Source organism: Myxocyprinus asiaticus, chromosome 25 (assembly GCF_019703515.2).
Source record: "Myxocyprinus asiaticus isolate MX2 ecotype Aquarium Trade chromosome 25, UBuf_Myxa_2, whole genome shotgun sequence".
NCBI lineage: Eukaryota > Metazoa > Chordata > Actinopteri > Cypriniformes > Catostomidae > Myxocyprinus > Myxocyprinus asiaticus.
The window spans coordinates 2,020,132-2,034,678 of NC_059368.1; the positions used below are offsets into that span (position 1 = coordinate 2,020,132).

At 36.8% G+C, this 14,547-nt stretch overlaps 1 protein-coding gene across 1 annotated transcript in view; it reads right to left on the reverse strand.

Annotated features, from left to right (window-relative positions):
* Window positions 1-14,547, reverse strand: part of fig4a (FIG4 phosphoinositide 5-phosphatase a) — a 105,734-nt gene that overhangs the window by 73,795 nt on the left and 17,392 nt on the right. The window contains exons 6-11 of the mRNA XM_051655566.1: window positions 11,297-11,347; window positions 9,537-9,682; window positions 8,091-8,219; window positions 6,363-6,463; window positions 4,837-4,999; window positions 664-761 (exon numbers count right to left, since the gene is read on the reverse strand). Of these exons, the coding sequence (XP_051511526.1) occupies window positions 664-761; window positions 4,837-4,999; window positions 6,363-6,463; window positions 8,091-8,219; window positions 9,537-9,682; window positions 11,297-11,347 (688 nt within the window). The remainder of the gene's footprint in view (window positions 1-663; window positions 762-4,836; window positions 5,000-6,362; window positions 6,464-8,090; window positions 8,220-9,536; window positions 9,683-11,296; window positions 11,348-14,547) is intronic.

Below are 14,547 nucleotides of genomic sequence, written 5' to 3' on the forward strand. Positions count from 1 at the left end.
AGTTGCCTCCGCTTCTGAGACCGTCAATCCGCGCATCTTATCACGTGACTCGTTGTGCATGACACCGCGGAGACTCCGCATGAATCGTGCACAATGACCAGGAACATGTATTAAGAAAACAAAAAGGGGGGGCCTGGGTAGCTCAGCGAGTATTGACGCTGACTATCACCCCTGGAGTCACGAGTTCGAATCCAGGGCATGCTGAGTGACTCCAGTCAGGTCTCCTAAGCCACCAAATTGGCCCAGTTGCTAGGGAGGGTAGAGTCACATGGGTAACCTCCTCGTGGTCGTGATTAGTGGTTCTCGCTCTCAATGGGGCGTGTGGTAAGTTGTGTGTGGATCGTGGAGAGTAGCATGAGCCTCCACATGCTGTGAGTCTCCGTGGGGTCATGCACAACGAGTCACGTGATAAGATGCGCGGATTGACCGTCTCAGAAGCGGAGGCAACTGAGACTTGTCCTCCACCACCCGGATTGAGGTGAGTAACTGCGCCACCACGAGTACCTACTAAGTAGTGGGAATTGGGCATTCTGAATTGAGAGAAAAGGGGATAAAAAAAATAAATTAAAAAAAAGAAAACATAAAGGGTCAGTTTTGATTTCATGTCAACTTTTATTGGAGAAAGTTTCTGTAAATTTCCAGGAAATGTCTAGATCTTCTCACCTTGACGAGGTTGAGGATGATGATTGGAGATCCAAACCTCTGCAACATCTGATCGAAGTGACGAGCAGCGACATGAGCGTACGGATCAGCCTGATCCACTGCAACAGAGAAAATTAAAATTGTCACCAAGATTTGACAACAATGATTTTTACATTGCGCTGATAAAGCAACGAATCTGCAAGAGATGACCAATGAGATCAAGGCAGTCACATGTACAAGATGAAAACAGATGGAACCTACAATACAATTTCAGCCATATTGCTTCCGGAAGTATTTTTACCATTATTTTTTCCACAGTGATGTGGACCATGAATCAAACCCAAATTGGCCCGGTTGCTAGGGAGGGTAGAGTCACATGGGGTAACCTCCTCGTGGTCGCTATAATGTGGTTCTCGCTCTCAATGGGGTACGTGGTGAGTTGTGTGTGGATGCCACGGAGAATAGCATGAAGCCTCCACACGCGCTAGGTCTCCGCGGTAACGCGCTCAACAAGCCATGTGATAAGATGCGCGGATTGACGGTCTCAGACGCGGAGGCAACTGAGAGTCGTCCTCCGCCACCCGGATCGAGGGCGAGTCACAACGCCACCACGAGGACTTAGAGCACATTGGGAATTCCAAATTGGGGAGAAAAAAAGAATAATATCTCTTATGGAGAAAATGAATGAGATTTTTACTCTAGAACCAGAATGTTGCGCTCTATAGTGACAACAAAATGACAATACCTGACGACAACCACGAAAATCGCTTTCAGTGCGAACAGGGCTTACGTATGACATTATAATAAAGTGAAGTTAAACTTGAGCTAGTCACCAAAAACTACTTCAATTTAAGGTTAAATCAACTTTGTCCTTCCGGTCTTGTAATATGTGGGTCATAAGTCTTTGTCGAAGGGCATGCCACAGTTACAGCATTCAAAAATCTGACTGTACACAGATCAGAGCGTAACACACAAAACACTTCCAGAAGTAGGTTACAAGAACAAGCATACACAAATAAATCTCCCTTTTGCATGACTTCATTAACGCTGCACAAAGCATTTTCAATATCCACATAATCAAACACTTTTGTGATGAATAGCACTTCAGCCGGCCTGACAAAGCTCACCATTGCTGTGTCAGATGACAGCATGATACACGCAAGGTGAGAGAAAGAAAACCTGTTCCTCAACCGGGTCTCATTTTCTCGCAAAACCTATAACAATCAGTAAGACAGAAGGCTTGCATAATATCCTTTCTCTGTGAGTATTTGCATGACTTTTTGTTTGAAAATCAATATTGATTATCTTTGAAGTCCTTTGTGCAAGTGCCGTTTTTAACCTAGATCTGCCTGACCTAATTACTGGTGAATGAGAAAACATTCTTCAAAAACCCTCATCGTCTCTGACACAAGGACATTGCATCAAGAGTAATCTAATTAAATTGCTAAATTTTTTAGAAAGAAGAGTAGGCATAGAGGACGAAGAGTCTGGAAATCATGTTTAATTTGATATAACAAGGAGATTTAAAGAGACAGTTCCCCCAAAAATGAAAATTCTCTCATCATTTACTCTCCCTCATGCCATCCCAAATGTGTACGACTTTCTTTCTTCTGCTGAACTCAAATGAAGATATTAAGAAGAATATTTCAGCACTTTTGGTCAATACAATGCAAGTGAATAGCTGCCAACATTTTGAATATCCAAAAAGCACATAATGGCAGCATAAAAGTAATCCATACGACTCCAGTGGTTAAATCCTTATCTTCAGAAGTGATATGATAGGTGTAGGTGAGAAAGAGTTCAATAATTAAGTGCTTCTTTTGTTTTTGGTAATTTACATTCTTTGTACATTGCCCCCTACTGGGCAGGGAGGAGAATTTATGACAAAAAAAGACTTAAATATTGATCTGTTCCTCACCCACACGTATTGTATCACTTCTCTTTTTTTTCCTCCCCTTTTCTCCCCAATTTGGAATGCCCAATTCCCCATGCGCTCTAAGTCCTTGTGGTGGCGTAGTGACTCAATCCGGGTGGCGGAGGATGAATCTCAGTTGCCTCCGCGTCTGAGACCTTCAATCAGCGCATCTTATCACGTGGCTTGTTGAGTGTGTTACCGTGGAGACATAGCGCGTGTGGAGGCTTCACGCAATTCTCCGCGGCATCCACGCACAACTCACCACGCACCCCACCGAGAGCGAGAACCACATTATAGCGACCACAAGGAGGTTATCCCATGTGACTCTACCCTCCCTAGCAACCGGGCCAATTTGGTTGCTTAGGAGACCTGGCTGGAGTCACTCAGCACACCCTGGATTATTTTGTCAACTTTAAAATGGAGAGCATTGACTTATTAAAGGATACCACTGAACTTTAAAAGCAATATTTGACCCCAAAATAAAAATTCTGACATCACTTACTTCTTGGAACTCAAAAGGAGATGTTAAGCAAAATGGGGGGGGGGGGGGTGCCACAAGATTTAGTAAATTCTCAAAAGGGTGCCGTGACTGAAAAAGAGATGGGAAACATTCCTGTAGACACAGCTGTTTTGGGGTCAAATTCCAACTGCTTTGATCACAGTTGCACAGTTAGTTATAGCAGCTCCTACTTTTCGGAAGTTTAGGAAATTAAGCATGTAACCTCAGAATGTTCAATTGACCATGAGTACTACATTTTGTTAAGTTTAAATAATGCACATGCAAGATACAGGCCAATTAGTCATAATGGGCAACACACCAAAGTGTCACAGCTTATTTCTTCCCAACAACTTATTGAATCAAAGTAACAGGTATGAATAGACAGAAATGTTATTTTTTTCACATTAAAGCTATAAAAGGGGAAGGAGAAGTCTACTTGGTTATATAACAAAGGCACTTTTAATATGGATTAAAAAGAATTAGGCAACAAAATGTTATAGTTTGTTTTATGGAAACATAGTTACATTAACCTATTCTTATTAAGGGCTTTAAAGCCTGGACCTCTTAGAATTGTGGGCCAAGCTATCAGTTTTATTTTTAATTTTTACCTGCATAAAATCTGTTCTATTTCAATAGGAAAAAATAATGGTATTGTTTGCCTTCAGATATTCCAAGAGATGACTTAACCCTAAAATGCATCTGCAACTTCACCCCCCTTAAATACATATGTGAAGAGGTGAAATCTAGAGGCTTATTCTTTATGGGAAAATTAACTCTAATGATACTTTTATAAGTCATTTACATTTTTTAATAGTTTATATATCTTTTAATTAATGCTGACAGACCTTTAGACACATTAAAAAATTAATTAGGATGAAAATTTTGGATGAAAGTGTATGGGCAATTTCCATGTTTGGTGGTAAAATGTGAAATGTCTCAACAACTCTGCCCACACAAACTCATACATATAAGTACAATGGACTAGGAAAAATGTGTTGTTTTTTTTGTTTTTACAAAAACAATTGTTATAAACTTATTACAACCTTATGTACTCTATAATGCCTTATGACACTATATTTCTATATTACTCTACAAGTAATCAATGTATTACAAAAATAATACCAATTTTAAACGCACTGAATACCATAGGAAATACATGGGTTATACAGGACCGACATATGCATTCTAGTGGTTGTCATGTAAATTATCTTATAATTTAAAAAATATAAGTTCACACGATAGAAGACACCTTAATAGAAGAATACCTGTAGTGGCAGATCAAAAAACCACTTCATGTAAAAATTATGTCCTAAAAACTAGACGCTGAGTTTTTGACCCACATATGCATTCTAGGGTTAAATCAACAATTAAAACATAAAACAAATCCAATATTTCCATTAGAAACACAGTCCCAACTCACTAAAATGACATTTAAATATTCTAATATATCCTCATTTATTGTATAGATATTTCTATTTAATGAAAAAAGTTATTTTAATGAACTTTTCAAACTCAAGTTTGTTTTTTAGTGTCTCTTTTTGAATGCTTATGTTCACATTTATTAATAGTAATAACTTTTAATGAAAAAAATAAATAAACGTTGTACAGGTTGCGATAAGATAGGGGTGCCCAAACTGCAAAGTTGTCAGGGGGTCTAAAAATCCTAACGGTGTCCCTGGTAGAGTCTCTCAAGAATGGGCAGGAAGTCTTGGGTGAGTGACACAGTAGTGTGTTAATGAACAGGAAGAGGTGTGGTAATAAAACAGGAAGTGTCTCTTACAGCGTATGGGTGGTTTGGGCATCATGGTGGAGATGTCCTGAGACCAGTGCAGAGGAACAGACCCTCTGACCTGCACACAGGATGAGTAACTGCCCGCCGAGAATGACATGACCGAGGCGTCATGGATGATCTGTTCGGTCTCCACTTCGTTCGCCACATCGCCCTAAAACACACAAACACAAAGCATGTTTTCAAAGCAGTGCAGCTTCTCCGGTAAAAAGCTACGGTCGGCTGGATGGACGGATGGATGGATGTCCCCATAATACAGCTATATAGTTGCTAGGGTGTTCAATCGTGTCTTGTGTGGGTTTGTTTACATTTGAATTTTTGAATTTCAATTTGAAATTTGAAAGTTGGAATTTGAATTGTCTTGGTCTATTTGAACATTCCGTCAATGGTATTTTTTGTTTTTTAGAGTTCTGATTGTCTGTTGTGTGAAAATTCCGATCAGTTAGAAAAGATATACATGTAGCAATGCGAGTCAGAACTGTCTGAAGGTCTGTGCCAAGTTTGGTGGATGTAGCTTGAAAGCTCCCAGAGGAGTTACAATGTATAATTTTGTACTTGTTTAAGGGATTTTGAAAAAACCCTAAACCATGTCTGTAGAATAACAAACAGTATGTTGGCTTTGTCAAGCTGACATAACAATTGTGTGTCACATTTGTGGCAACAATGGACAGTCAAACCCAGCTGTTAAAAAGTAAATTCAGTTATACCAAATTAAAAAAAAAAAGTTCAATTTACTATGTGTTACAATGTATTGTACTCGCAGCTTTACAGCCAAACGAGTTAAGAAAATATTCAAACGTGCTCGCCTACAATGTCCTTTTGCTCATATATTAAATTATTACAAAAATAAAAATTACGGTTACAGTAAGGCACTTACAATGGAAGTGAATGGAGCCAATCCGCAAACATTAAAATACACATTGTTTTAAAAATATAGCCACAAGACATAAACAATGTACGTGTTAACATGAATTTAGTGTCATAAAAAAAGGATTTAACAAAGGATTTTACTTTGATTTGATTGGTAATCAACAATATGCCACAAATTATGTCAATTGAGCTTAACTTGAATTGAACCCGGAATACTCCTTGAACGTTGCATTCTAGTTTTTTGTAGTTGCATTTAGTGCACATTTATCTCTTATGGAATTAGAAATTACACAATCTCGTAGTTATACATTTAAAAAGATAGTTGGCTACTTTTTGTTAGTAGTTAGTAACTTTATCTAAATAAGTAAACTTTATGAGAAGCTTGTCACACTACAGTTTTAAAGTAGCTTCCCTGAACACTTCTCCATTATAGAAAATCACACCAGTAACTCAAAGCTTTGGAAAGCGCTAATGCTTGACAGCTTTAGAGCACACCTGAATACACAGTGTTAGCGCAGAGATAAAAACAGACATCAAGCGAGCAGCAAAACGAGAGATTGCTCTGGACGGGTAAAAATACATTCACAATAGAGCACATGTCCACAGCATCTGTTTGTGTCTTTAATAACACGGGAATCAGCGTGTACCTCACAGTTGGCTCCTCTTTTGAGAAAACGTGTCCCTGCAAAGCGACTGGAACGGCGGGCGATCAAGGTGACGTACACTGGCCGGCCGTAAATCAACAACTCTGAAGTTGAGTTAAAGGAAACACAAACCAATACAGAAAGATGTCTACACACAAAGTAAAGCTCCATTCACACCGCCAGCGACTTACAGTGACAAAGTGTCCTGTACTCATTCATTTACAGCGACATGGTGCAGACAACGGGGAAGATCTCACAAAGCTATCGTACGACTTCAAAAGACTTGGAATAAAGCGCACGAGTCATATGGACTACTTTTATGATGTTTACTTGTCTTTTTTGGAGCTTGACAGATGAGGTCACTATGAACAGTCGCTGTATGGAAAAGAGCAGTGCCAACATTCTACTAAACATCTGTTTTTGTGTTCCACAGATGAAAGAAAGTCATGCAAGTTTCGAACAACAAGATGAGGTTATGAATCGAGACGAGGGTGAATAAATGATGACAGAACTTTTATTTCTGGGTGAACTATCCTTTTAAACTAGATCATACTGCTTTGAATCTACAGCTTACGTTCTCTGTCTATATGACACAAATATCAAGTGTTTTTTAAAACCTTAAACAGATGCTATTAGCTTGCTTATTAAAATGATTCAGAATTCAATGGCAGATATTCATGAGCCTCTCTTAGAGCTTTGAACTCGTTCACCTCTCCTCCTGAGTTCTTCACAGGGGAGGATGGAGAAACCATTACAACCAGACAAAAGAAGCAATCAACAACACAAGACTCTCTCCACATCATTATTTCCTTTCTTTTTTTCTTTCTATTTTTTACTAGCTTTTTAGTTTTAGTCTTGAACCCTCTGAACTTTAGGAGGACAGGTTACCTGGTTTAAAAAAAACTAACCTTTTTAGGTGATCAAGCTGGTAGTTAGCACATGGTAACATGGTTTTATTGTTGGTCCAAGATGATCTAATAGCTTTAAAAAGCTTGACCAAAATTGTCTACCAGGTCAAAGTCAAGTCTACCAGCTGGTTGTGCTGTTGATGAACCATCTAGACCAGACTGGACCAGCAAGAAACCATGTAAAACCATCTAATATCAAAGGCTGATTTAAAGGAATAGTTAACCAAAAAAAGAAAATTCTGTCATTATTTACTCACCCTCATATTTTCACCCAGAATCTTTTATTATATTTATAAATGATTTATTAATTTGTTATATATGATCAATAACTTAATCAGAATACTCTTGAATAACTTTTGAATGGCCATCAATGGAAAAGGATGCTTTTTGACCGCAGGATGGTATGGTTACAACATCTACCAGCAGACGTTAACTGAACCATGCTAACCAGCCAAACTTTGACACTTTAGTGCAGACATTGTAATTTATTCACACACATGGTCCCATCTCGCATGTCTCACGCACACATTTTCAAATACATGCATGTGCATTGATGTGAAACAGACGTTGTTTTGGCTATAGTTGAGATCACAGACAGGTCATCTATACTGACCAGCATTATGAAAACATCACTAATGCAGTATATATTAAAGTAATAAATTAAATGTAATTAAATGTCATGTAATTAAATTAATTGGATAAATTACTGCACAAATGCAGAAGGAGAGACGAGATGAGATAAGACGAGATTTTTTTCCCCCAAAGTATATATAAGTAAACACACACACACACACACACACACACACAGATTAAATATGGATACTGGATTGGCCACAGAATCCATGGATGATGTATAACAGCCAATCAGGATGCACAATGTCCTTCACTTTTTCCAGCAGACGAGCGTTCCACACATACTTTGCGTAGGGTTCGTTCTTCAAGCCAAGGACAACTGAAACACAATTACTTCAGTTAACAATTCACACACATTAATGTGCATAACAAAACTAGAACTAAACACAAAAACAAACAAACAACAAAACACAAAAAGTACAGAGAAGTTAAAAATAAAATAAAATAATAAAAATAAAATACTAAAAATTCAAGAGTGCTAAGAAGACACCTTGAATGAGGAGCCCCTCCTCTTAAAAAATAAAAAATTTAAAAAAAAAAGTAAAATAAAGATTCAATTAAATCCAAGTCTTAAAACACACCTTGAGTGGGGAGCACCTCCTCTAAAAAAAAAAAAACACACAAAAAAAAAACACACAAAAAAAAAAACACAAAAAGTTCAGAGAAGTCAAAAATAAAATAAAATAATTAAAAGTCAGGAGTGCTAAGAAGACATCTTGAATGAGGAGCCCCTCCTTTTCAAAAATAAATAAATAAATAAAAAATAGTAGTAAAATAAAGATTATATAAAAAAAAAACAAATGCATAATAATAATAAAAAAAATATTTTGATAAAAATTAAATTAAATAAATCCAAGAGTCCTAAAACACACCTTGAGTGGGGAGCCCCTCCTCTTAAAAAAAAAAAAAAAAAAAGCAAAAAGTACAGAGAAGTTAAAAATACAATAATAAAAATAAAATAAAAAAATAAAAATTCAAAAGTGCTAAGAAGACACCTTGAATGAGGAGCTCCTCCTCTTCAAAAAAAAATAAATAAAAAATAGTAGTAAAATAAAGATTAAATTTTTTTTTTTTTTTTTTTATAAAAATACAATTAAATAAATCCAAGAGTCTTAAAACACACCTTGAGTGGGGAGCACCTCCTCTTAAAAAAAATAAATAAAAAAAAACACAAAACAAAGCAAAACACAAGAAGTACAAAGAAGTTAAAAATAAAATAAAATAAAATAAAATAATAAAAATGTAAAAGTGCTAAGAAGACACCTTGCATGAGGAGCTCCTCCTCTTCAAAAAAAAAAAAAAAAAAAAAAAAAAAAAAACACAAAACAAAGCAAAACACAAGAAGTACAAAGAAGTTAAAAATAAAATAAAATAAAATAAAATAATAAAAATTCAAAAGTGCTAAGAAGACACCTTGAATGAGGAGCTCCTCCTCTTCAAAAAAATTAAATAAAAAAATAGTAAAATAAAGATTAAATAAAAAAAAAATATATATATAAATTAAATAAATCCAAGAGTCCTAAAACACACTCTGAGTGGGGAGCACCTCCTCTTAAATAAAAAAAACAAAACAAATCAAAACAAAAAAATACAGACAAGAAAATGATCAATATCCAAGAGTCCTGTGATGACACACCTTGAGTGGGGAGTCCCTCCTCTTCAAAGATATCAAAGCTGTCCTGTCTGCTGTTGGCACTCAACTCCTCGCTCTCTCCGGGGTCACAGGTCATCTGCAGCACTGTCAGGTTACACTGCAGCGAGTGACTCAGGTCATAGCTGTAACTAAAGGCCAAAGGGTCAAAGGTCACATGCAATGACAGAGCAAAAATAATGACAGTTCACATAATTGTTGATCAGTAGGAGAAAGGGGCTTCCAGCATGTGTTGTTGCTAGGTGACAGCGTGTTGCTTGGAGATCAAACACACTGAATGCACTTGTTTTGAGATTCAAAGAGATTCGAAAGTTCACATGCAATCATTTGTGCTTTCCACAAGATGACAACACATTTATAGACCACTGTCCATGTCTAGAATGGCCCCATCACCATCACCCTAACTACATCTGAATTATTGCTCTCTTTGCAATAATGGTGACCTATAGTGATCTACCGGCCGCAACACAACAAAATTAGCAAAGCATATAAAAGATTCTCTCTTGAAAGCGATGTGCAAAACTTTTACAAATAATGTGGTTTAATTCATTTGTGTTGTGGCTTAATTCTGTTGTATTGTCAACTTTTGTCCTAAAATCTCAAATCTCATTCGGACTTGTTGTTATAAGACAAACGAGAGCCAATAATATTGACGTCAAACCTGATGCGACACCTCTCAACATGAAAAGTTTGAAAATGCACATACCCAAATGAGATTTAAATGCGACATCATTTTTGTATTCGCACAAAGTTATTGTATGACTTCCGAAGAATCCGAATATAGTGCATGAGTCATATGAGCTTATATGACAATTTTATAGTTCTTTTTGGAGTTTAATAGCCCTGGATCACTGTATATTTTTACTGCACGGAAAAGAGCAGCATGGACATTCTGCTAAATATCTTCTTTTCTGTTCCACAGAAGAAAAGCAGGAAAAGAAAGTCAAATGGATTTGGAACAACATGAGAGTGCATAGATTTTCATTTTTGGGTGAACGAACATTTAATGAACAACGTGCAATCAACTGCAAATTATTTATGCACAGCAGTTACGCAAAATATCTCAGATTAATGAGGTGATTTAGTCAAAGCTATATATGTAATAACCTTATTAATAATCATGATTACATTTACGCTCATTAAAAGCCATAAAAATTAATAAATAAAAATGCACATTACAGACCGAATACGCTCCGTGCAATAAAGTTCTTATTCAGAACCATCGAGGAGTGACTTGATTGAACAAATATATTTTCTGTCCTCATTTTAAACTGTATATTTATTGTTTAATTATTTGGAAATTTGATAGGTGAAATGATAAGTTCGTTAAATGTGATTGGTTCCCAAGTTAAATCTGCTGTTGCAACACAACTCGTTTGTAAAATCAATATAACAACTGATTGTCTTGCAAAGAATGAAACTATGGACAGGAAAAACACAGACTGCCAACAAGTAAGTGAGGAAAAATGGGCAAGTAAGGACTAATGCGAGCTGCATTTGAGGAAACCGTGAAATCTTATTTCCATTACAAAGATCTAAGTTATGCGAGGACACAACATTATGAGTATTTGATGCTTTCAAAAGGGCTTTGAGATAAGTGACAAGCGCAAGAGCTCCGGGGACACGTAGATACACGTGAATCAACCTTTTCTTTGACACTCAAGACTGTAAAGCAGCAGATATCACAGAAAGAGTCATTCACACACACACTACACTCTTCAGGTGTGCACCAAAAACAGATTTACCTGAAATAGAAGTTACTGGACAGGTCCACATTCTGGAAGATTCTCACATACCTGTAAAAAGACAAGTTTTAAATTGAACATGGAGTGAAACACTGTAAATAATGACAGTTTAACAGATCAGAAGACATAAACATCAATCAGTTTTGAACATGCAAAAACATTCTAATTCAAGTGGATCAATATCAAGAAAAATATCAAGAGCATGAATATTTCACCCTAAAATAAGAAATGTAAACATTTAAAAAATAAATGTAAAAAAATAATTTAGAGGGCCACTAAGGACCATTTTGGTCATTCAAATTCTCATTACAGTAATGAATAAATAAATAAATAAAATACTAATTACAAAAATACTCAAAAGTCAAACGTCCACATTTTGGAAGATGTTTTGTCGCAATGCATTTTAGGATTATAGATTCTGATTCATTTGGGTATATTTTAGGTTAGTTAGGATCACTACTTTATTTTAAGAATGTGAAATGTCAGAATAATAGTAGAGAGAATGATTTATTTCAGCTTTTATTTTTTTTCTTCACATTCCCAGTGGGTCAGAAGTTTACATACACTTTGTTAGTATTTGGTAGCATTGTCTTTAAATTGTTTAACTTGGGTCAAATATTTTGGGTATTCTTCCACAAGCTTCTCACAATAAGTTGCTGGAATTTTGGCCCATTCCTCCAGACAGAACTGGTGTAACTGAGTCAGGTTTGTAGGCCTCCTTGCTCACACACACTTTTTCAGTTCTGCCCACAAATTGTCTATCGGACTGAGGTCAGGACTTTGTGATGGCCACTCCAATACCTTGACTTTGTTGTCCTTAAGCCATTTTGCCACAACTCTGGAGGTATGCTTGGGGTCATTGTCCATTTGGAAGACCCATTTGCAACTGAGCTTTAACTTCCTGGCTGATGTCCTGAGATGTTGCTTCAATATATCCACATAATTTTCCTTCCTCATGATGCCATCTATTTTGTGAAGTGCACCAGTCCCTCCTGCAGCAAAGCACCCCCACAACATGATGCTGCCACCCCCATGTTTCACGGTTGGGATGGTGTTCTTCAGCTTGCAAGCCTCACCCTTTTTCCTCCAAACATAACAATGGTCATTATGGCCAAACAGTTTGATTTTTGTTTCATCAGACCAGAGGACGTTTCTCCAAAAAGTAAGATCTTTGTCCCCATGTGCACTTGCAAACTGTAGTCTGTCTTTTTTATGGTGGTTTTGGAGCAGCGGCTTCTTCCTTGCTGAGCAGCCTTTCAGGTTATGTTGATATAGGACTCGTTTTACTGTGGATATAGATACTTGTCTACCTGTTTCCTCTAGCACCTTCACAAGGTCCTTTGGTGTTGTTCTGGGATTGATTTGCACTTTTCACACCAAACTACATTCATCTCTAGGAGACAGAATGCATCTTCTTCCTGAGCGGTATGATGGCTGCGTGGTCCCATGGTGTTTATACTTGCGTACTATTGTTTGTACAGATGAGCGTTGTACCTTCAGGTGTTTGGAAATTGCTCCTAAGGATGAATCAGGCTTGTGGAGGTCCACAATTGTTTTTCGGCTGATTTCTTTTGATTTTCCCAAGATGTCAAGCAAAGAGGCACTGAGTTTGAAGGTAGGCTTTAAAATATATCCACAGGTACACATCCAATTCAGTACACCTCCTATCAGAAGCTAATTGGCTATTTGTCTAAAGACATCTGTAACAGGGTTAAAATGGGCGAGGAGGAGGCGGGAACCGCCTGAACAGTCAAAGTAATATTTAATTTAAACAAAAAGACACAAACACAAATGCACACATGGCAGCTGCGTGTGGCTCTCTCTCTCTCCCAAACTGCCGCATCCGGCTGCCTTTACCCCTCTCCTCGGCTGATTAGCCTTCCTCCTCGTCACAGCATCATTTTCTGGAATTTTCCAAGCTGCTTAAAGGCACAGTTAACTTAGTGTTTGTAAACTTTTGACCCACTGGAGTTGTGAAATAGTCAATTAAAAGTGAAACAATTTGTCTGTAAACAATTGTTGGAAAAATTACTTGTGTCATGCACAAAGTAGATGTCCTAAACGACTTGCCAAAACTATAGTTTGCTAATATTAAATCTGTGGAGTGGTTAAAAAAATGTTTTTAATGACTTCAACCTAAGTGTATGTAAACTTCTGACTTCAACTGCAAATGACAAAGTATGACAGAATTTTTTTTTTTTTTTTTTATGTTTTAGCAAAATGCACATTTTAATTTAATAAACAATTTATAGTAAATACACAAAGTTCAAATAATGAAGAAGAGATCACAAACAAAAATAGTGGGCTACATTCAGGCTGATCAGGTGCAAAACAAGCAACAGAACTAAACAGAATCTGTCCTGAAAAAGTACACTACCGGTCAAAAGTTTTGAAACACTTGACTGAAATGTTTCTCATGATCTTAAAAATCTTTTGATCTGAAGGCGTATGCTTAAATGTTTGAAAGTAGTTTTGTAGACAAAAATGTAATTGTGCCACCATATTAATTTATTTCATTATAAAACTAACATTTAATTTAAAAAAAAAAAGTTTTTGAAATTGATGACTCGGACCAAATAATAAAGAAAAGCAGCCAATAAGTGCCCAACATAGATGGGAACTCCTTCAATACTGTTTAAAAAGCATCCCAGGGTGATACCTCAAGAAGTTGGTTGAGAAAATGTCAAGAGTACATGTCTGCAAATTCTAGGCAAAGGGTGACTACTTTGAAGATGATAAAATATAACACAGTTTTGATTTATTTTGGATTTTGTTTAGTCACAACATCATTCCCATAGTTCCATTTATGTTATTCCATAGTTCTTCTATCTATTTAGGCTGTCTCAATTGCTTCTGTCTCTTCTTGTAATCTCAGACTGACTCAATGTTCAGTGGGGGGCTCTGTGGGGAACATGCCATCTGTTGCAGGGCTCCCTGTTCTTCTATTCTATTCTATTCTATTTGCAAAAGAAATGTTTGGGAGTCTAAAATGTATATTTCCTATTGACACACTAAAGCTGAAAATATAAATAACCATCTTAATCTTTTCCCGGTTTTTCACTATTTGGACACTTTGTTTGACATTTTAGTCTTAGGTGCACCTGTGTTGTTAAAGAGACGCAGGTGAGGGAAACGAGCTAGGGCACTGGACAAGCTCACAGATACTGTGACATCATATTTCAGTTTCTGTGAGGATATGTGCATTCCTACTAGGACTTATTTAACATACAACAACAACAAACCATGGTTTA